The sequence below is a fragment of the Podarcis muralis genome, chromosome 8, assembly GCF_964188315.1.
Source record: "Podarcis muralis chromosome 8, rPodMur119.hap1.1, whole genome shotgun sequence".
Taxonomy (NCBI): domain Eukaryota; kingdom Metazoa; phylum Chordata; class Lepidosauria; order Squamata; family Lacertidae; genus Podarcis; species Podarcis muralis.
Window position 1 is genome coordinate 54358722 of NC_135662.1, and position 21459 is coordinate 54380180.

The following is a 21459-nucleotide window of genomic DNA, read 5'->3' on the forward strand; positions in this document are numbered from 1 at the left end:
TTGTTGTTTCGTCGTTTAGTCGTGTCCGACTCTTCGTGACCCCATGGACCAGAGCACGCCAGGCACTCCTGTCTTCACATATATCTGTATCTATATCTACATATTATATTATCAAAAACGAACCCCATCGGTCCTTCACCAACCGACTAAGCAAACTCGCCCTTCCCTTGCGAATGAATTATTATTTCCACCGGCTGTGCATCTCGGTGGTACTTATATCTAAAATTTGGGCATTCTGTTCCACAATCCGGGTGTGCCGTGGGCGAGGCTTCCCTTTCTGAGTCTCTCCCATGCCTGAGACCCGCTGCGGCAGCCCCTTGACGCAGTTCTAGCAACAGGTCGGCATATTCTCCGGCTCCTAACCGGAAGGCTCACGACTCCCAAGACCTTACGGCCGGGAAGCACCGACGCGAGTCCTTTAAAGGCTGGGCCAGCGGGCTTCTGGGGCTCCTCACGGCCCGCTTCCCTTCCCTTCTGGCCTTCTCTCCTTCCTGCTTCGCGGCCAATGATTCCGAACCGAGCCGCGCGGACGGGCGCTGATTGGCCTTCGCGCGGTTCCAAAGGGGCGGGCCCCCGAAAGGATTTTAAGATCCGAGCTCTGTGCCTTTTGCTCGCTCTTCCATCGCTGCTGGACTGCAACTGCGGAAGGTGCACGTGGGAACGCGGCGCGGGGTGAGTAGCGGCTCCGTCCCGACACAGCTGGTTCAAGGGGGAGAGGGAGAAGGGAGGGGAAGGGGGCTGCAGATCCGGGGTGCCGAGTTGGCAAACTTTGCCGGGATCCGCTTCCCTTCCCTACCGCCGCCGCCGCCGCCGCCTCCCGCTTCTCATCGTGGGCAGATGGCGAGGAGGAGCCGCAGGGGATTTGCGCCTGTCGCCTCATCCCTTGGTCCCCTCCCATCCCCTCCGCTCCCCCCGCCACCCTGCAGCGATGGCTGCGGCGCTGATCCTGTCCAGGGGCTGCAGGGCACTTCTCCGCCCCGGCTGCCGCGCGAGGAGGTGGAGACCCGCCCCGATCCGCAGGGTGAGTGGGCTCCATCCAGGCGGTGCTGCGGCTGCGGGACGGGACGGGGGGGTTCCTCTTTGGGGAGCGGAATGGGCCTAATTGGGCCTTGGTGGGTCTCCGCCCTGCTTCCTTGGGAGCTGCGTGTCAAAAGGGCGAAGGGCGGGGCCTTTGCTTTCTCAGGGGCTTGAAGGTGTCCTGCAAATGGGGCTGCACGTTGTGCTCACCCATGAGGTGAGGCGAGGTGACTGCCTCAGGTGGCAGGATTCACAAGGTAGCAGTAGCTGCTGTATATCTTTATCCACCCCTCCTCCCATGTGCCTGACTTAGATACTCCTTCCCAGGCAGGGAGGTAAGGGGTCCTCATGTGGTGGTTGACCTCAGGTGACAAAATGTCTTGGGCCAGCCCTGGTTGCATTGCACCTCAAAGGATCTAACCCCAGCTGCTGCTGCCTCCTGCTGCTGTGTCTTTATGCTCTTTAAGGCAAGTGGCATGTGGGGCCTCCAAATTGCAGATTTCTGTGGGTTGTGCCACTGAGGAAGGAGAGCAAGTGCCTCTTGAAAGTGACAGGCCTGTGCAGGATGCGCCATAAAGTGGAATGAACCTGCGCAACAAACTGAACAAGGCAGGCTTCTTAAAGCTGTAAGCATCTGAGCTGAACTGTGGGAGAAAGATAAAAGTAGCTTTGTTGAATGCAGGAGCACATATCTCTTGTCATTGCTGACTACTGTTGTCTGTTTTAGGAATGGGCCTTCCATAGCCTCCGCATTTCCACGCTGTAACAATGGCACTGTGGCAACTTCTTGTACCCTTTCCTTCTTTCTGCCAGTTTCAGTTCCAGTTCCCTTTCGCTTCTTTCTTGCGCAGTGTATCTTCCCTGACTGTTTTGCACATGTGGACATGACAGCTTTATAGCACAATGCAGGACTATTTGGATTACTGGATTTTTGTGTGACAAGACTGACCTCTGTTCTGGGACTGAAAACAAATTCCCTAATTCTAAGAATGCTTCCCCCTCCAACTTTGCACCTTACTGAAATTGACAAAGCTGAGGCATCTGTGACAAAAAAGAATCCCACAAACTAGACTCTATTTGATCTAAAGAACCTGGTATGCTAGTTCAGTGTGTCCTCATGCCCACAAGCCATAAAAACTGTTTTAAATTAATGTTAGTCTAGACTGTAGGCATGAGTGATCTGGCCAAAGAGTTCTGGTTTTCTCTCTCTCCCATATTTGTAGATACTTCTGTGGTAAATGTCTTTAAAAATATTTAAAGGTAGTTATCAAGCAACAATCAATTAAAAATACCTAAAAACAAAAATAAGCAGAGAGTTTAAAAATGTAGTTTTGCTGAGCTGTCACACCCTCAGTGAAAAAATAAATCACATCAACATCTGCCTTATATTGAATTAGACCAATGGTTCATCTATTGTCTGTACTGACTGACAGTTGCTCTCCAGAGTTTCAGACAGCATATTGAACCTGATACTGTACCACTTACCTCCCTGCTTGTACAAAAGCTTCTGCAAAAAGTACTTCTTTGGAAAGCCCATTCCAAATCCCAGATATCAGAGCAGGAAGCCCCTGGAAGAAGGGCCTAGAAATCTGCCACATTGGGTAGTACATTCAGATATTGCAGCTGAGAGTGGTGTGGAATTGCTTCCCACAGGGAAAGTGATTTGACAGCCTCCCCATGGTGGTGTACTTTGACTCAAATCTGGATGAAGCCCAGTAAAGTAGGCAGCATGAATACTTGATTCTATATTTACTGCTAAATGACACTCTACCTACAGCACTGCTGTAAAACTGCTGGCTGCAGAAATTGTTCTTGAAATTGTTCTATTAGGACTTGGTGTATGTGGGTGGGAATACTAAGGAATGAAGTAAACAGTAACTGCCATTGTTAAATTGACACTCCAGAGTGGATCAGTTGTGTGATAATAGAAGACCAATTGAAACGTTAAAACTGTGCGAAAACCTGTTTGCCAAGCATGAAAATTCTTCCAAGGCTGGCACAAAGCAGATTTAAAAGTTCAGGTGCTCAGCCACTTTCCTTTGGTGCTCATTAGTTGTGGCATGTTCCTGAAGATGGCACAAAAAATGTGCACAACCACTTTCTTTTGCTTATATTACAAAATGTTGATTGTGAATGGCAGGGCTGGGTGATATATTGTCCAAAACCTGTTTGAAGTCCATATCATCATATCAGTTTCATAATTTTTGGCCTGGCAATATATCATGAATCTTGTGTGCGCACGCCCTATGCAAAAATCACAATGTGGGAAAAACCATGAATCCAGCCAATGCTTCTCCTAATTCCTGCAGTCCCTGTTAACTCTGCTGGCTCACCTCTCCCCCTGGCTCCTGCAGAACGAGCTAGTTGAGTGCTCAGGAACACACCTTGATTTTGAAACTTGCTGTTGAGCCTCTGCTACGAGATCACTCTTGTATGTAAATGGTCCTCTCGACAGTCCCTGCAGGTGATTTGCTCACCACAAGTACTGTGGAGTCTGTCAAGCAAAGTGGAACAAGATATACACCGCTCATCTTAAATTGATGCTTGTCACAAGAGTGACCTCCCCTGAAACTGCAGAGTTTTCAGTAGAGAGCTGACACTGCTTTTCTTAGTTTGCTTACTTCCATCATGTGATCTGCAGAGTGATTCACGGTGAGCTGCCTCATTTATCAAGTCCTCATGACTTCCCTGAAACTGCAGTGAGGCAGTTTAGAGGCAGACAGACATTCATGTGTAAAGTATAAAGGCACCCTCTTGTCAGCTAATACTGCAAACTTTTGGAAAGCTCTGGAGTCTAAATATCCTTTTCTCTCCTTTCTTCTTTTTTCAATTTGCCTTTTAGATTTTTCAGCCGCACTATTCAGATCAGAAAATGTCATCTGTCCTTGAGCCCCTCTTTGAGTATGTTGATAAACACCAGGACCTGTATGTTGAGGTAAGTGGCCTCTTCTGTGGACATTTTAAATCCAGTCTTGGCTTCCTCAGGCTGCAGAGCCCATACCTTACATCCTGATTTTGCTGCCACCAGTAGGAGCATCACTTAGGGGACATCCTGCTGGCAGAGGAGAAAACTTTTGCTGCTGTGCTACAAACAGTGCAGTGAATCCACTGGGGACAAGTTGGGAGATCCTCTAGAAATGGGGGTTGGGGGAGGAATCCATTAAAACCACCACCTACCCCATTCTCCTTCTGCTGGATCAAAAGTCGTCCCTGGACTGAAAGATACTTTTTATTTACAGAAGGCTTAAGTTTGGATTCAAACCTGTATGCATATGTTGAGCTGCAAAATTCCTTCTCTAAATAACAGGCTTGTGAAGCAAGTGTTGTAGAGCAGTTGCTGGCTAGTCTTAGGTGACAGCCGAAAAGTTGATCTGGCTGTCCTAAAAACCACATGCTGAGTGGGAGGACTGTATCCTTGGTGGCTTGGGAAGTTTTCATTTGCAGAGCCACCCATCTCTAAATGCTTCCTGTTCCATAATTTCCTTAAACCACAAAACTGGTGCAGACATACTATTCCAGTCTCACAGTTAAGAAACCCAAGAGTATCGCATTCTTCTCTCTCTCTCTCCCTCCACACCTACCACACCTTAACAATGGTTAAGGTTTCCATCAGCACATTGATAGTTCTAACAAAGGAATAAAGAACATTAAGCCTGCATTAGCTATAAGACTCAATATGATTCCTTAGCAGCAATCTGAACTGGTATAGCTTAGACACAGGTTTGCTGCCTCATTTAGAGGCCCTTGGATGGTTTGTGAAATGAATGGAAAACTGGGAAATGGTAACAGCGTTTTGCAGTTGCGTCCACATACGCACATATATTGTGAGTAGCACTATCACTTGGCTGGAGGAACTGAACCTAGTTATGCCTGGGGTGTAGCCTCTCAGCACAATTTAAGCGCTGACTAGCAAGTTGTTTATTGACAGAAGCCAGAAGCCCTTGTAACAACAGCCCTTGTAAACGGCCACTTGTCGCCATGATAGTCAGCTATATTGAATAGAAAAAGCCTGTGTGTAGTCTATAGGAAACATGGGAAGCTGCCTTTATATCGACTCAGGCCTTAGGTCTATCTGGCTAACTGATATTGTCTACTCTACACTAACTTGCAGTAGCTCACCAAGATTTCAAACAGGGGTCTTTACCACTTCTATTTGGAGACACTGAGGATTGAACTTATGATCCTTAGTGTGCAAATCAGGTGGTCTGCTACAGTGCTGTGGCTCTGAAGTGGGCTTTACTCGCTCCCGCATTGTGCTTTGAACTAGGCAAATGCAAAGAGGAGTGCTGGAGTGTGCCCATAACCAAATGTAATAGATTTCAACTTTAAAATCAGAAGGTGTACTAAATGGTAAAAGGGTTGGGAGCCGCTGGGTAAGAATAGAGTGAAAACACTATTTAACACATGACATTGTTAAAAAAAATCTGGCTTTTTCCACTCTGGGTTGCACCCCACCTCCCAAGATTGGCTGAGTGGGGGTGTCTCTGGTTTTCTCCAGTAATGGGGCAACGGGGCATGTGTGTGTGTTTGCACGCGCGCACACACACGGTTGGAAAATGGAGAGGAGCATTTGTGTTTCGTCTTCCAAAACACCCACCGTTGCAGGTTGCCTCCTCTGAAATCCTAGCCAAGCAAAATAAAAGCCTCAGATGTTTTATTATCTTTCTCATCTCCGGTCCTGCTTCTTTCCTGAACTACTTACCTATAGCGGCTGGCCCAGTGGGTGGCTATCCAGAGTGTGTCGGCATGGCCGGAAAAGAGGGGAGAAATCAGACGAATGATGGAAGTTGCTGCCAAGGACATTGAGCGGCTGGGTGGCACAACGGAGCTGAAGGATATCGGAAAACAGAAGGTAGGTAGATTTAGCCAAAGTAGTGCTTTCAGTTGGATACAGCACCCTGGGTTAGGGGTGTTTCCTATGTCCTGTTATTGCCTGTGGATAATTGCTGTACTTGTCTGGTCCTGGGGGGAGAGGGGGCAGCTTAGAAACAAATAGCAGTACTCAGCTGCCAGAACTGTGCTACATGTGCTTAGTTTACTGCCTGAAGATCTCCATTTGTGCACTTGCTTCACATCTTATAAAGATTGCTACTTTCGCTGTCTTCTTTCTAAGACCTAGCATGGCTTGGCTGTTGATGGGGGACAAATTTCTGTACGATCTGGAGGGAGTCTTGGGGGTTGCTGCTTGAACCATGAGCCTTGCTTGCTCTTCAAAGCCTTGTCTTCGAAGCAAGCTGTATCATGCTCAGCCTGTTCTATTTATTTATGTGGGTGGTGGGTGATTTTGTTTTGTTTTTACCTTCAAGGGCAGGCTTGGTCTTTGTTTTCTGGTAGCCCTGCCTTTGTCTCAGGCTGTGTATCAGTGGTTGAAAACCATTACCATGTAATAAGAATAAATGTAGTTTTGCATTAGAGCCACTTGGATAAGTAACATTTTTTCAATCCAGTGGCTGTTTTGAGAGGACCACATCAAGGGAGGGAAGAGTTGTCTTCCCTGCCTGCTGCAACCCTGATAATGACACACATCCCTTCTGATGCTATCTCTACTTTTTAAATACCCGTATTAAATGCAAAGATGAGTTAGAGCCACAAGCTAGATGTGATATTTAAGTCTCCAAACTTAGTTTTGCCAACAGCAGCCTGTACTACTTCTGCTTAGGAAAACTTGCAGCTCTCCATTCTGTCATTTGTGTCTACAGCAAAAGGAGTTTGCTGTAGACCAGATGTAGGGAACCTTTTGCTCTGCAGATGTTGCTGAATGTCCCATCATTCCCAGCCATTGCCCATGCTTGCCAGGGACTGATAGTTTAGCAACAACGTACAAATTTAATAAATAATAACATATCAAATATCATCTGATGGGTGAAAGGTTCCCCACTCCTGCTGTAGAATGTCACCATGACATTCAATGTCATGTGAATCAAGTCAAACAAGCCCTAGCAGGAAACTTGGAAAAGGAAACCACCATATTTCATGACTCATTTGGTTTTAATATGTAGAAATTAGATTCTGCTCTCTGTGTAACTCCCAGATGAGCTATGATTAACTATGTTATAGGAACTTGTTTAATGTATTGAACAGTTCCTTTTGAATTTGCATTCTTTCCTCCCTGCTTGCACAATGTAGCAGTGCATTCCTTGCAGAAATTTAAAATTATTAATAAATATTTCCTGCGAACTTAAACAGTGCACTCAATAGTATTCATTTCAGAGTTTCGCATATTTTCTGATTGCAGACCACCACATGAGTTGCATTTTCAGCTGCATTATAGAAGAGAAGGCACTTCTTAAAACCCTAATGTACCTTGTTTTTCAGAAGCATAATGCAATGTTATCACATGAAAATGCATTGGCTGGGTGTTTTTACACTGCGTACTTGCATCCTTGGTATCTTAAGAAAATATGGAAGCTGCCACAGGAGTTTAGGCAGCCAAGGGGAGCAGCAGCAGCAGAAGGAAATACAGGGAAGGGGAAACAGGTCAGGGCTGCTAAGGAACAGCAGATCATATGTGGCCCACAATACCTTAAAAGCAGGGATGGGGAACCTGTGGTCCTCTGAATGCTGTTGAACTACAACTCCCATCAGCCCCAGGCAGTGTAGGCATGGATGGTGGGGGTTATAGTCCAGCTGCATCTTCATGACCACATGTTCCTCCCTCCCTCTTTGGAAACCTGCAATAATAATAGTACAGAAATGTGCTTTTGAGAACATTGGCTTATACATCTTGCAATGGAATTCATAGTACCTCAAATAATAACAATAATAATAATAATAATAATGGCCCTTAGATGCATTTTGCCATTTATAGTTTGCATCTCTAATTCTAGCTGCCTGACGGTTCAGAGATTCCTCTGCCTCCAATCATTCTGGGCAAACTTGGCTCAGATCCTCGCAAGAAGACAGTTTGCATCTACGGACACCTGGATGTACAACCTGCAGCACTAGACGATGGCTGGGACAGCGAACCTTTCACCTTGGTGGAAAGAGATGGTAAGGCATGCAGACACCTGGCTTGCCTCTCTATGAATTTTTACCTGCAAAGATAAAATGCCTGTCAAGCTAGACATTACTCTAAAAAAGAGTAGCAGGAATTCCAACCACAGTTAAATGCAGATAATGGTGAAAAATGCAATAATGGTGAAATGGACCTGCTCTCCACCCACCCACCCACCCATCCAAAGAAAACCCCCAGTAAAGATTGAGAATGCTCAGTAGCCAGGAAATATTCAATTTTGTTCATTATAGTAATAAGCAGGCTTGTGGTTGTTGATTTAAAGGCTAATGACTAAGCTAATTCCAGCCTTCACAAACTGACACTATGGTAACTATAGCTTCCTTGCAGCTCTCCATCCAAGGTTCCTTCAGTGACCATTTCCTTGTATGGGACATTTCCCTGGTGGTACAAATGTGTCACTTAGTCTGGCCCAATTCTTATTTTGGGGTTCCCTTATTGATTTGTGGCAGCTGTTGCCATTGCGCAAAGATAACATTTTGCCCCAGAGAATGATGATGCAGCTTGAAGTGGAGTGTTTCCCAATGATGAAAATGCATGATTTGGACTATCACTATTCACATTTTTTGGTGTAGGGTCAAATAAACTTAGGTTGTCCACAGAGCTCTTTATTGAATAAGGAACTGGGAACCTGAAACTTCAGAATCATTAAAAAATGTATAAGACTGTGATAACTAAGGACTCCAGATATTTTCCAACTACTGAGGGTTTAGATCTTGCCCTCAGTAGTACCAATTTGCTACTAATTTTGGTCCTGGCTCATGTACTAGAAATAATTTTCTGCTCCAATCTGCTTTTGTTTTGCTGGAGTTTATTATTATTATTATTATTATTATTATTATTATTATTATTCATAATAATAAATAATTTTATTACTTTATAACGGTATGCTGCTTTGGAAGGAACTGCATGGCCTGTGAATGGTTTTAATTAAGAGTATTGTCACTCCTTCTGCCTAGGAAAGCTGTATGGCCGAGGGTCGACAGATGATAAAGGCCCAGTGCTAGCCTGGCTGAATGCCCTGGAGGCTTATCAACAAACTAAACAGGTATGGTTTGCATTCTCTTTCAGCTTGCTTCGCTAGTAAAAGATTAAATTTTTGACCTTCACTGTTTTAAACTACTGCAGTTATCAGTAAAGATAACGATTAAACCTGCTGGAAACAGAATTACCGTATTTTTCGCTCTATAACACGCACCTGACCATAACACGCACGTAGTTTTTAGAGGAGGAAAGCAAGAAAAAAATATTCTAAACAAAACAGTGGATGTATGATTTTTGTGGTTCATGCTGTGGCCACAAACGTGATCTGACGGTGAGTTTGGGGTAGCCCAATGCAAAAATCCTGTGGATCCATGTGGATCCATGCTTTGTAACCACGTTTTTGCGCCATTGCAGCCCCATGAAACAGTGGGTGCGTGATTTTTTTGGTGCAGGCTGTAGCCATGGACATTTTATGTGATCTGATGGTGAACCTGGGGTGACCCAGTGCAAAAATCCTGAGGATCCATGTGGATCCGTGCTTTGTAACCACGTTTTAAGTAGGGAGGGAAGGAAAAGCATTCAAGGGTCAAGGAGCATGCGTGGGGTGTGTAGAGAAGGATGTGGCTAATGATGCAGGAGAGGGATTTAAGGGGAGAAGGAACACGCGTGGGGTGTGTGGAAAAGGATGTGGCTAATGATGCAGGAGAGGGATTTAAGGGGAGAAGGAACACGCGTGGGGTGTGTAGAGAAGGATGTGGCTAATGATGCAGGAGAGGGATTTAAGGGGAGAAGGAACACGCGTGGGGTGTGTAGAGAAGGATGTGGCTAATGATGCAGGCGAGCGGTTAAAGGGGAGAAGGAACACGCGTGGGGTGGGTGGAGAAGTATGTGGCTAATGATGCAGGAGAGGGATTTAAGGAGAGAAGGAACACGCGTGGGATGTTAGAGAAGGATGTGGCTAATGATGCAGGAGAGGGATTTAAGGGGAGAAGGAACACGTGGGGTGTGTGGAAAAGGAGCTTTTCGGCGAGCTGAGAGGGGAGGGGGGAGGGAAAGAGCACTGTTGCTTTAAAGGAGCCAACCAGACAGCAGCCACTTACAGCAGTGTAAGCAGCTCCTTTCCTCTCCCACTTTGCTCCTTCTCTCCCTCTTTGCTGCTTTACGCAGCTAATGGCGAATCCCCTGCAACCCAAGTCCTGCTCAGCGGATCAGCTGAGACGCTGGGAGAATCGTAATTTCCCTCTCTCCCTCATCCCGTGCCCTCCTGTCCCCAGCAGCCTTTTTAAAAACTTTTTTACTGGTTTTCACTGCGCTCGTGGCTCAGAGCCCTCCTGTGCCCTGCCGTCCCTCTGCAGCCTCATTGCTCCGTTTAGAGAGCGTTGCTAGCTGAGGCTGCAGCAGCTGTTGCTGGCTACGCGGCGCTTTTCCGGCTCCCTATGGCTCCCGTCTGTCCCTCCTCGCGTGTAAGCGGCTGCTGCCCGCTTTGCTGCCATGGCTCTCCTTCCCTCCCTCCCTCCTCGGCTCCTCCCCCTCCTCCTGGCTGTAAAGCAAGCAAAGCTTGCTTTGCTTGACTGACGGCAGCCATGGATCCAGTCGAGTGCATTCGCTCCTTAACACGCACAGGCATTTTCCCTTACTTTCTAGGAGCAAAAAAGTGCGTGTTTTGGAGCGAAAATTACGGTAGTCCAAGAGCCATGGTTTGTTATCTGCTGAATGGCAAGTTTTTTGACTCTCTGGAAGTATTTGCTTGGCTTCCCCCCAGCTTGTTCTGCTCTCCAAAGCTGCAACAAGGCAACACTAGGCAAGCTATGTTTTAGGTTTGCTCCTTTTACCCCTTTCTTAGTCTTCATCATTGTCATTACCTATCTAGTTCTGAAAATTTCCTAGGCACTGTACAAAGATGAAAAAATGAAAGTGACCTTGTCCTCAGGTTTACAAGTATTGGAAGGGAAGATGGAAATCAAACAGATATGAATATCCAAGACTTTTAGTTGCATCATGGCTAAGTGGACTGGCCATGGAGGAGGAGCCAAACAACAATTGGTCTCTGTGAAGATGGTGGAAGGGGTTGTGCTGCCTCTCCCCCCTGCTCAGCTGCAGCCAGGTGGAAAGACTGCAATTGCCACATAGCACTAGATTGCTGAAGTTCAGCACCAGTTGAGTCAGGAGCTGCTCTGGTCCCAAGCCTGAGCTCCTGCTCACTGTGCTGTTCTATAGAAATGTAGGGTTGGAAGGGCCCCCGAGGGCCATCTAGTCCAACCCACTGTAATGCAGGAATCTTTTGCCCGATGTGGGGCTCAAACCCACAACCCTGAGATTAAGAGTCTCGTGCTCTACCAACTGAGCTACCCTAACTTTTGCCAACCTGCTGCCCTCCAGATAGGTTTGGAGCGCTACTGCCATCAGCCCCAGCCAGCCACCAGGTTGGTGAATACTATTGTACTGGATAAGTGAGAAGGGCAATTTAGGGTTGACAGCGGGGAGTTACTCCCACAGCACATGTCCCCTGAAACACACAAGCACTGCCCATTCTGTTAGTTGTTTAGGGCTGGAGGAAGGCGAGGCTGTTCTAGTCCTGAGTAATTTGCCACCAGGGGCATTTGCGGTAATTTACGGGCTGATTTGCTCAAGGACTGGTACAGACATTATGTCCTCTAATCCAAGGGTGGGGGAAACTTGTTTCAGCCAGAGGAATGCGTAACATTCTGGGGGCTCCATGCTGCCATGTGGGGCAGAGATAAAAGTGAGTGAAGCAACCGATTTTATCTTTATACAATAGCCTAATTTCTACACCCTCCACCCCTCTGTATCCTCCATCAGACAAGCAAGCAGCATTATCAGAATTCAAGGACACATTCTAGGCAGGCAAAAACTCTCAAGGCCAGTGAGGGGGGTGGCTAGTGAAGAGATATGGCCTAAAGCAGGGATCGACAAACTATGGATCCTGGGCTGGATCAGGCCCACCTGGGTCCTAAATCTGGCCCGTGCCGCGAAGCCAGAACCCACAGTGAAGCCAAGACTCCTGGCGATGGCAATGGGAGGAAGAAGCCGAGTGGTGGCAGCTCTACCAGTCAAATGCCGCACCTGGTTTACCTCAGTGCTGCACGGGGACATCTCTGCCAATCAAACGCTGCACCTGGTTTACCTCAGAGGCGTTTGATTGGCAGAGACGTTCCCGCGCTGCGTTGAGGTAAACCAGGTGCGGCGTTTAATTGGCAGAGCTGCCGCTGCTCGGACTCTTCCTCCTGCCGCCGCCACCCTGGTGCTCCTGTGGGCCAGAGAGCGGAGCAGACGTGCTCACTCTGCCTACCCTCGCTTCACAAGAAGTTGTGGCTGCGGCGGCGGCAGCAGCCCCTGGGAAGGTAAGTGCAGCACCTTCTTTCTCTAGACGGGGAGGAGAGGAAGCCTGTTTCGGTCACCCCCGCCATCCCTTAGGCGAATGAGGCAGGCAGCAAACCGAGAAGGCGGCTAGGGCTGGGGGTGAGGTGGGGAGGAGGACTACTTGCCCCCCTCGCAGTGTGCATAGGAATTCGTTGTTTTAGAGTCTGGCCCTCCACAAGGTCTGAGGGACAGTGGACCGGCCCCCTGCGGAAAAAGTTTGCTGACCCCTGGCCTAAAGTGTATCCAGAGGACCAGATAGAGAGGCACAGAGGGCTGCATCTGGCAAAGGTTCTCCACTCCTATTCAAATCCACAGGTTTGGAACCACCCAAATCAGTCAAGGGCCACTTTGATGTGGGCTAATATAAGACGGCCACATCAGTACATCAAGCAACAAAAAATGTTGCAAACAAAACTTTTGTCTTGATGGAAATAGTAATGTGCACCCCCCCCTCCCAATCTGGATCAGAACCATAGCAGAGGGGCTAAAGGGTTCAAGTCCTCCTTATCACCCATCCTGTACCAAACCTGCCAGCTACTCTTAATAAGTTCACAGAGTTTCCAAGGTGTGGTGTCTGGCCCCTACATGATTTGCATTTCTTATTTCCAGTTGTTAAACAATAGCAACAACCTCCACCCCACACCCCCCAAATTATGCTGCTATAAGTTTGGAGGGAAGGGAAACCAGGAATGGAGTTTTGTGTGAAGGGACTGTAAGCTTAATTCTGAAAACAGATTCCTGGACTCTGATGTACTTGTGGATGACCTATCCTATCTGTCTTTCTTTCTGAGCCACTATTTTGCACTTTGCTCCAGCTGCAGGATCTTGGGGTACTAGAAAAAAATAAATGGAAATACCTCAAGTTTGTGGAATGCTCTCCCCCAGGAGGCTTGCCCGGTGAAAAGTTTTCTCTTCAACTTTGACTAATTAAAACCTGCTGCAAGCTTAAATTGTGAAAAACACTGTGCACACCCTCTTCAGCTCATTCTGTTCCATTTTCTCCATACAGGAAATTCCGGTTAATGTCAAGTTCTGCCTAGAAGGTATGGAGGAGTCTGGCTCTGAAGGCCTTGATGATTTGATTTTTGCACAGAAAGATGCCTTCTTCAAAGGTGTAGACTATGTTTGCATCTCTGACAACTACTGGCTGGGCAAGAAGAAGCCCTGTATCACCTATGGCCTGAGGGGTATCTGCTATTACTTCATAGAGGTAAAGATTAAAAGAACAAATATTCCTATTAAAGAAGACAAGTATACTTTATGAGTTGTATTCAACTTAGTTTTACTCAGAACAGACTAGTTGAAATTCCAGGACCTAACTTAATTATGCTCATTAATTTCAACAGATCTACTCGTGAGAAAAACTTACTTGAACTAAGATACTAATTTTAATTGTTGAAGAGTTGACATCTGTGTGGTTGACTTGTTTGAACAGAAGTATGCAGAACTCCAAATCTTGCGTAGTTTTAGAAAATGCGATAGCACTTGGCTTATGAATATTATTTATATACAATTATAAATGTGCATCTGTAACACAGTAATAATGGCACTCTAGTGTCTATCAAACATTATAGGTGGAATTCAGTGTCACACTTTGACAAACATAGCATCTGTACAAGCATTTCAGCTTGTCAGATGGAATGATCCTCTGTCTCCTCCCCCATGTGCTGTTCTTGGGGTTCTCCTGATGCTCCCCCCCCCGCTACTTTCGATGGGAAGAGAGTGGGGGAAAGCCCCAGTGAACTTTTGGGATGCAATTAACAGTCATTATTCAAAGGCTGTTGTACAGGCTGAACAAACCAGGTAGAGTCTTGCAAAAACTGTTTGTTGGGCAAAAACGTGGACCTGGTAACCATCACTGTAGGTCCAACTTTGAAAGGCATGCCAGCCTCCTATCATTAATGTACCTTAAGAGCAGATAAACTGGATAAGAGGACAAATGTATTTATATTTATTCTAAATTTGTTTTCTGCTGCATGCAAAAAGAGAAATGAAAAAGAAAATCCTTGAGCAGAAATGTGGCTCATTCCTGTCACAGCAAAAGTGCTTTTAGCGGCTTGGTTCCTTCGGACGATTCTTTCAGCTTTGCAAAAATATAGAACCAACAGTGCGATATTTTAGTCGATTTCAATTTTAAGCATAAGCAGAATACTGAAAATGAGTAGATTTTTTTTAAAAGATTATCTGAAACAAAAGTTCCAAACAGCCTAACTCTTACCTGGACCCAATGGTATAATAAGCTGGTGGCTCCCAGGTAATTCTGAAAGCTGGAAATAATGACGTGCATGTGATTGTTAATGGATTGTGTTTGAGGTTTGTTTGTTTCTGACATACAGGTGGAATGCAGTGACAAAGACCTTCACTCTGGAGTTTATGGTGGCTCAGTACATGAGGCTATGACGGACCTCATTGCTTTGATGAGTAAGTAGCTCATACCTCCTAGTTCTGCTCTTAGAAATGGGAATCTTCTAGCAACTGCAGAAGAAATAGCAATGTGCTTGCAGTTCAAAGGCCTTCTCACTGGGGGAAAAATAAAAGCAACACCCCCACCCCTGCCTAGTTAGGGTTTATGATAATAGCAAGGTTAACAATTGATGGACTAGCCAGAGTGTTGATGAGGGCAAAGATCCGTTTGTGGGGCAAAGGTATACATAAATAATCTGAGTGTAAATGTTATCTACAAGGCACAATCACAAGTTTCTTCTCACCTTTTTGAATACTGCTTTAGTTTATGCTGAAGCATGCAGTTGAGTGTGGACTCTGGTTGCTACTCAAATCTTGCACAAGGCAGACAGCATTTAATAAGAAATCTGGTTTGTATGTGTTAAAATGGTTAGGTGGGTGGACAGATGACCTAATTTATATTGTAAACCACCCTGTGATCTTTAGGTGAAGGGCGGTATAGAAGTAGTAGTAGTAGTAGTAGTAGTAGTAGTAGTAGTTATGGCTTGGCAAGACTTTCCTCCCCTCCTGTAGGTTCCTGCCAATAAATTGTGGCCCTTCTCTCTGTGCCCCCACCCCCAATCTGACATCTGAAGGGCGGCCATGAGACAGCCCAATTTGTTGTTCAATTGAGCTCCAGGCTAAGACTTTTTCTGTTCTCTCAAGTCTCATAAGATCGTGTGACATAGTAAATGGAATGGATAAATAAATAAATGGAAGTTGCTGATACTTTCTCTCTCCTCCTCCTGCCCTCCCTGAGTGGTAAGAGTGTTGGACTGGAAGCAACTTTGGGGCAGCAGATCAGATGTGAGCTGGCCCATTTTACAACACAATGTCATACTGCTGAGATGACCACATTCCCTGTCTAGAGTTCTTAATTCAAGTGGGTTGAGTGATTCAGTTGGATTGAATAGAAAAGCATTTTGCTTCCGTACCAAAGGATGTGTTGGCTCATAGTGAATCTTTGCTGCCTCTGGCTATATGCGAAAATAGTGGTGAACTGCTTTTGTTTGAAACAAATCATACTTCAACTGCACTGCTGCAGCTTGTGATTGTTGCTGGTGCATCAAACAAGGGTTGTGGTATGCAGTCACATGAACAGTTCAGTGCCTTGGTGCCTATCCACTCATCCATCACTTTGGCCACATGGACTGGCCTCTCATCTTTACTTGAAGGAAGGCCTGGGAATAATTGTTCCAAATTTTCCTTGCCTCAGTAAATAAATAGAGTTTACTGCTTTTGCAGTGGATGAACAGGGGCAATCTCTGAAACCAGTCTTCACTCAGGAGATCTTATGCAAGTAGGGAGAACCTTTGGACATCACCAGCAGTAATAAAATCTAAACTCCTAGAAATTAATTACTAGAAATAGGTGGCTGGCTAACATCACGCAAGACATCTGTAAGAACTGACTGTGCATAAGTCATGAGCAAGCAGCTATAGCAAAAGACTTGGGGCTTGTTTTCTGTTTGTGTTTCTGACTTTTGCACTGGGAAAGGTGAATCCACATTGCAGTTATCATATTTATGCTCTAATTCAAGCTTAAAGGTGAATTAGAACTTTTAAAAACGAGGTTCCTTAAAATAAAGGGAAATATTTGAGGCCTTTCATTGTTTTATGCAAAACGAATGACTGCTTCAGTCTCTGAATTTATCAGCCAAGTGAGTCAGCAGAAATGTCCTAAAAATCGGAGGTGGGAGCACAGCGGAGTGCTCAGATGACTATCGCCACGGTGTTCAGTCTGGGCTTGACCAAAACAACCACTCTGTGAATTGGCTGTAAGGCAGATAGCTTAGCTGGCGGTGCTGAAAGCCAATGAAAATATCAGCACTGAAGACTTCTCAGTTTATTTGTTTGATTTAAAGTTGCTGAGGATGTTAAAACCACTTGGAAAACAGGATGCTGACTGTGCTCCCTCTGTCACAGGGATTGAGGAATTTGTGGCTCTCCGGAAGGTGTTGGGACTTCAGCTTCCGTCAGCCTGAGCCAGCATGGCCAACAGATATGATGGGATCCATCAATATCTGGATGGATCATGTTTCCCATCTTAGTCCTATCAGCCCTCAGTGATCAGGTGCCTATTGTACTTTCCATGAACTCTCCAGGCTGCTATTTCAGTTCGATTTATGTGACATGGAAGCAAGAGGTTTATGAATATCAGCAGGCAATATTTGAAGATTTTTGGTTTCTCTGGCTGCCTTTGGTATTATATGTCTTCTTTGTTGCAGGCTGCTTGGTGGATAAGAAAGGGAAGATTCTCATCCCTGGCATAAATGACGCAGTGGCTCCCCTCACTGATGAAGAGTGTAAACTTTATGACCAAATTGACTTTGATATGGAGGAATATGCAAAAGATGTAGGAGCCACACGACTACTGCATGCAACAAAGGTATGATGGGTCTCTTCATCTTTGGGATCCAGTTCCTCTAGCAATGAAGAATCAGTGTTGTTACATATTTCCCCCCATTAACACTTCCCTGCCCCAGCAATATAAGATATTAGGGATGGCCTGAAGACAACCATCCATGCTATAGTGACCTCCTAACTGGACTACTGCAACCTTTTCTGTGGTGCCTCCTCCCCATCTGTGCAACTCACTCCCTAATGGGAGGAATTTGTCCCCTTCATTGAAGGTCTTTAACATTGTGGTGGGGAAACTTTTTGGCCTGGTGGGCCAGATCACCATCTGTGCCCACTCCCTCAGGCCAACTCTACAATTCTATACATGCCATTTAGTGGACAGTAGTTGCCATGTTGGTCCTAAAAAATAGAAGGTACATAATGACTATCATTTTTGATTAGCATAGAAAGGTGGAAGAGTGTGTAAGCTTCCAAACACAATGGTTTACACATTCTTCTTCTATTCAGATTGGCCCAGTAAGTTGATAGTTTTTTCCCCGACTTAATTCTGGCTCTAGACTGAATACTCACAACTGCTTCCAGAATCCTATCATATCTCTTCTTCAATTCCCCTTCTAGAAAGATATATTGATGCACAGGTGGCGATACCCATCCTTGTCCCTGCATGGAATAGAAGGAGCTTTCTCTGGATCGGGAGCTAAAACTGTGATTCCGCGGAAAGTGATTGGCAAATTTTCAATCAGACTGGTGCCAGACATGACTCCAGAAGTTGTGACTGAGCAGGTATGTGTTTGTGTGTGTGTGTGTGTGTGTGTGTGTGTGTGTGTGTGTGTGATAATCCAGGTCTAAGGCCAGCCTGAGATGAATCTCACCAAGGGTGGTACTCAGCCAGGTTTAACTCAAGAGTAGACCCATTGAAATTAACGCACATAGTCAGTTAGGCCCATAAATTTCTGTAGGACTACTCTTGAGTAAAATTAGTCGTCTTAAATAGAAGGCGATGGGATGGAAAGCAGAAAGAACAGGATGAAATTCAAAGACTATTTAGCTAAATATGTTAAGATAACTTAATTGGAAAAATTTGCAAATATCAGATAGGCTTAGGATTTAAATATGTATTGTTAGAGAATAACATGTTTAAAGTTAAAATGAAAAGAAAGAAAGATGTTAAGTGATTAAGTTAATTTTATGAGAAAATTGGTTTAGGAAAACTGTTACAATGATATACACTGAAATTCAGCCAGGGGGATTTGAGGAAGTCACTTAACAATGTTACTATGATTGGATTAAGTACAATTAAGATGTACGTATGTTTGTTTGTTTGAAAATTTTGGAAAACCAATAAAAAAAAATTGGAAAAAAGGAAAGCAGAAAGAACAGGTTGCATCCAGTGAAGTTCTACTTTGAGTTGACCCCTTGAAATGAATGGATGACAGCTAGTCGTGCCCACTTATTTCAAGGGGTCTTCTCTGAATATAATGAACATTTGATGCATCTCTGCTGTGGGGAGGAGGAGGGAAGCAGAAACATGTACCTCTGTATAGGACAAAAAGTAAACATGAGTCCCCTGAGTTTAGTGTCCCTCCTCGCTTTATACTCAATCTTATATTTGTCCATCTTCTCCAGCACTGTCTGTTCTGACTGGCAGTAATGGACCTTAGATGGACACAGTGTATTGTCTTCATGCTAGAAAGGCCCTCATTTTCACAGAGCTCCAGTATTTATAAGCTGCAGCTCTCAAACATCTTGGTAGTAATGGTGTCGAAATTAATTGTGCTGTTTATGATATGGAAAGTACTAATTATGCACGTTAGACAAACAGTTATTAATTGGAGCACTATTCTAGCAGCAAGAGCAGCTGTTAAATTTATAATTGGACAGATGCAGAGGTCCTTTTCTGTGACAGGGAAAGGCACTCCCTCATGGGTTAAGTGGTTTTTGTAGGTTTGGAGTTTTTAAAAATAAAAAATCTTCCTTCACATCCATCAACCCCTTCCACAAATTTATTCAGGTGAATCACTTGTTTTCTGTGTAGCTAGGCATTTTGTGGATTTTATGCTAGGATAGTGTGAGACAGATGCATAATTGGGATATAAAATATTTGTGCCTACGCAATTCCTGTTTTGTCCCTGCTCTGAAAGTGGGTGAACTGCATAAAGGTGATGCTTAGCATTTCAGATGTAGTTTCAAAACTTGCTTTCCTGACTGCAGGTGAATTCATGCATAAAGAACTGAGCACCAATGCAATTGTTCCACTCTTCTTAGAAGTCTTAAGGTTTATTCTTTTTTATTAAAGGTCAAAGATTACTTGTCCAAAAAGTTCGCTGATCTGCACAGCCCCAACAAATTCAAAGTGTACTTGGGCCATGGTGGAAAGCCTTGGGTTTCAGATTTCAACCATCCCCACTACATGGCTGGAAGAAGAGCTATGAAAACAGGTGAGATATTGAAATCTTAATCAAAATGGCCCCAATAAGAAAGAGACCTATCCCATTGGAATGTAGCAGAGAGATTAAAATGGGTTTCTTGTGTTATGAAAAGCAACTTTTTATCAGTTTTGTAATGCCCTGCTTAGCTGTAATGCTGTTGTGATTAATTATTGCTTTGTCCCAGGGGCAAGCATTATTCTCTTGGTGCTTGTACACATTCATAGAAAAGTACTTGAGGGATATTAATCAGAAGAGAGAGAATTTGACTGACGGGTGATTTGTTAAGCTGGGATCCCATCATTCATGCTAGCTTGCAAATGATGCAACCTGCAGTCCGACAACATCTGGATGGCATTATGTTGACTACCTGTTTGTTAAGTTTTCACTTAAAGATGAAAAATTGTCAGTGTTGTTCACTGTATTTTCACTTCTCTCCCCTGCTAGTCTTTGGCGTAGAGCCAGATTTGACCAGAGAAGGAGGAAGCATTCCTGTCACCCTGACCTTCCAAGAAGCAACAGGCAAGAATGTAATGCTGCTTCCTGTTGGCTCTGCAGACGATGGAGCCCATTCTCAGAATGAGAAACTTAACAGGTAAGGCATATTGTGCACAAGAGAGGCAGCTACTTATGTTTCTATAGGTGCACCTGTCTAGACCTAAGAGAGGTAACTCAGGACAGTAAGTACCTGTGATTCTCTAGGCTGACACAAATACATACTGTATTTCTGTGCCCTGCATTTTTTGCCATGGTGTTGATGAATTTTCATTGCATCCATTAATCCTAGATTTCTTCTTCCTAGGTACAACTATATTCAAGGTGTCAAACTCTTGGGTGCATACCTTCATGAAGTTTCCCAGTTGAAGGACTGAATCTATATTTCCTTCAAGCAAAGTTGCTTTGGGACCTGAAAGTTACTTCCTTGCAACTTTTTAAAAAGTGCACTATTTTTGTCTCCTCTTCTCCTGCCAGACTAATTCACACTGGGATGCCTGGTGAAATATTTTTGACTGCACTTTATAGCGGCAGATAAACAAACAACAAAAATAGTGTGCTCAGTTTTAAGTACAACCGCAGGACTATAAGGCCCTAACCTACTTATGTACTGTTTCAAACGGAAGATAAAGGGTGGGGGAGGAAGGAAGTCTATTATTTTTCCGTAATCTGATGTGTCAAAGTAGCAGCAAATGACCAGTAATGCTTCACCCAACCTCTCTCACTTCTACATCCTCCTATAATCACCATTTTCTCTTTAAAATTATCACATTAAATTTTACCAAACCAGAATTTGAGGGCAGCTCCCAGATTTTTTTACAAGGCAAAACCCCTTGTGTTTTCTGTTTGGAAAAAGAAATAAAGTCATCATGAAAAGTTTTCAAATGGTCTGGCGGGGGGCGGGGACTTCAGTGGGTGGCAAATGAACAAATGAGATGTCCATCCCCTCCCCACTGTGATACTCCTGCCTGTGAGGCTGTGTCTCATCAGACACCTGTCCCTGTTAGGAATCTCTGCAGTCCTTGAAGACATCATATATTCTCAGCTATTAATATCAACAAACTGGTAGTTTTTCTAAAGCATTATTTGTACTCCATGTGGAAAGCTGCTAAATAAAAAAATAGCTCTGGCGCTACTAATTCTGTGGTAGCCTTGTTAAAAGGGAGAAAGCTCTAGGTGATCAGTGCATCAGAAAGGCAAGACTGCACATCTTCATGGGTGTGTGCATATATTTGTGATGAGAGAGGAGTTTCGTGTGAATGTCATAAGCCATGGTTTATCATGTTTGGAACAGGCCATGCACTCCTTCCTTTTTCAACATGGATCTGAGGCAGAGATTCAA

The 21459-nt window shown here is 44.7% G+C and overlaps 1 protein-coding gene across 2 annotated transcripts; it reads left to right on the forward strand.

Moving 5' to 3' along the window:
• The first annotated feature begins 518 nt into the window (after positions 1 to 518).
• Positions 519 to 21256, forward strand: LOC114600794 (cytosolic non-specific dipeptidase). 2 transcript variants are annotated; one of them, XM_028737477.2, is made up of 12 exons: positions 519 to 672; positions 3860 to 3952; positions 5726 to 5869; positions 7845 to 8007; positions 8989 to 9077; positions 13404 to 13604; positions 14731 to 14815; positions 17064 to 17224; positions 17815 to 17979; positions 19493 to 19634; positions 20070 to 20217; positions 20425 to 21256. In XM_028737477.2, exons 2-12 carry the CDS (start codon positions 3890 to 3892, stop codon positions 20492 to 20494), a joined length of 1431 nt encoding a protein of 476 aa, XP_028593310.1. In that variant the 5' UTR covers positions 519 to 672; positions 3860 to 3889; the 3' UTR covers positions 20495 to 21256. The 2 variants fall into 2 exon arrangements, with proteins under 2 accessions (XP_028593310.1, XP_028593309.1); XM_028737476.2 differs by lacking the exon at positions 519 to 672 and adding an exon at positions 875 to 1021.
• The last annotated feature ends 203 nt before the right edge of the window (positions 21257 to 21459 follow it).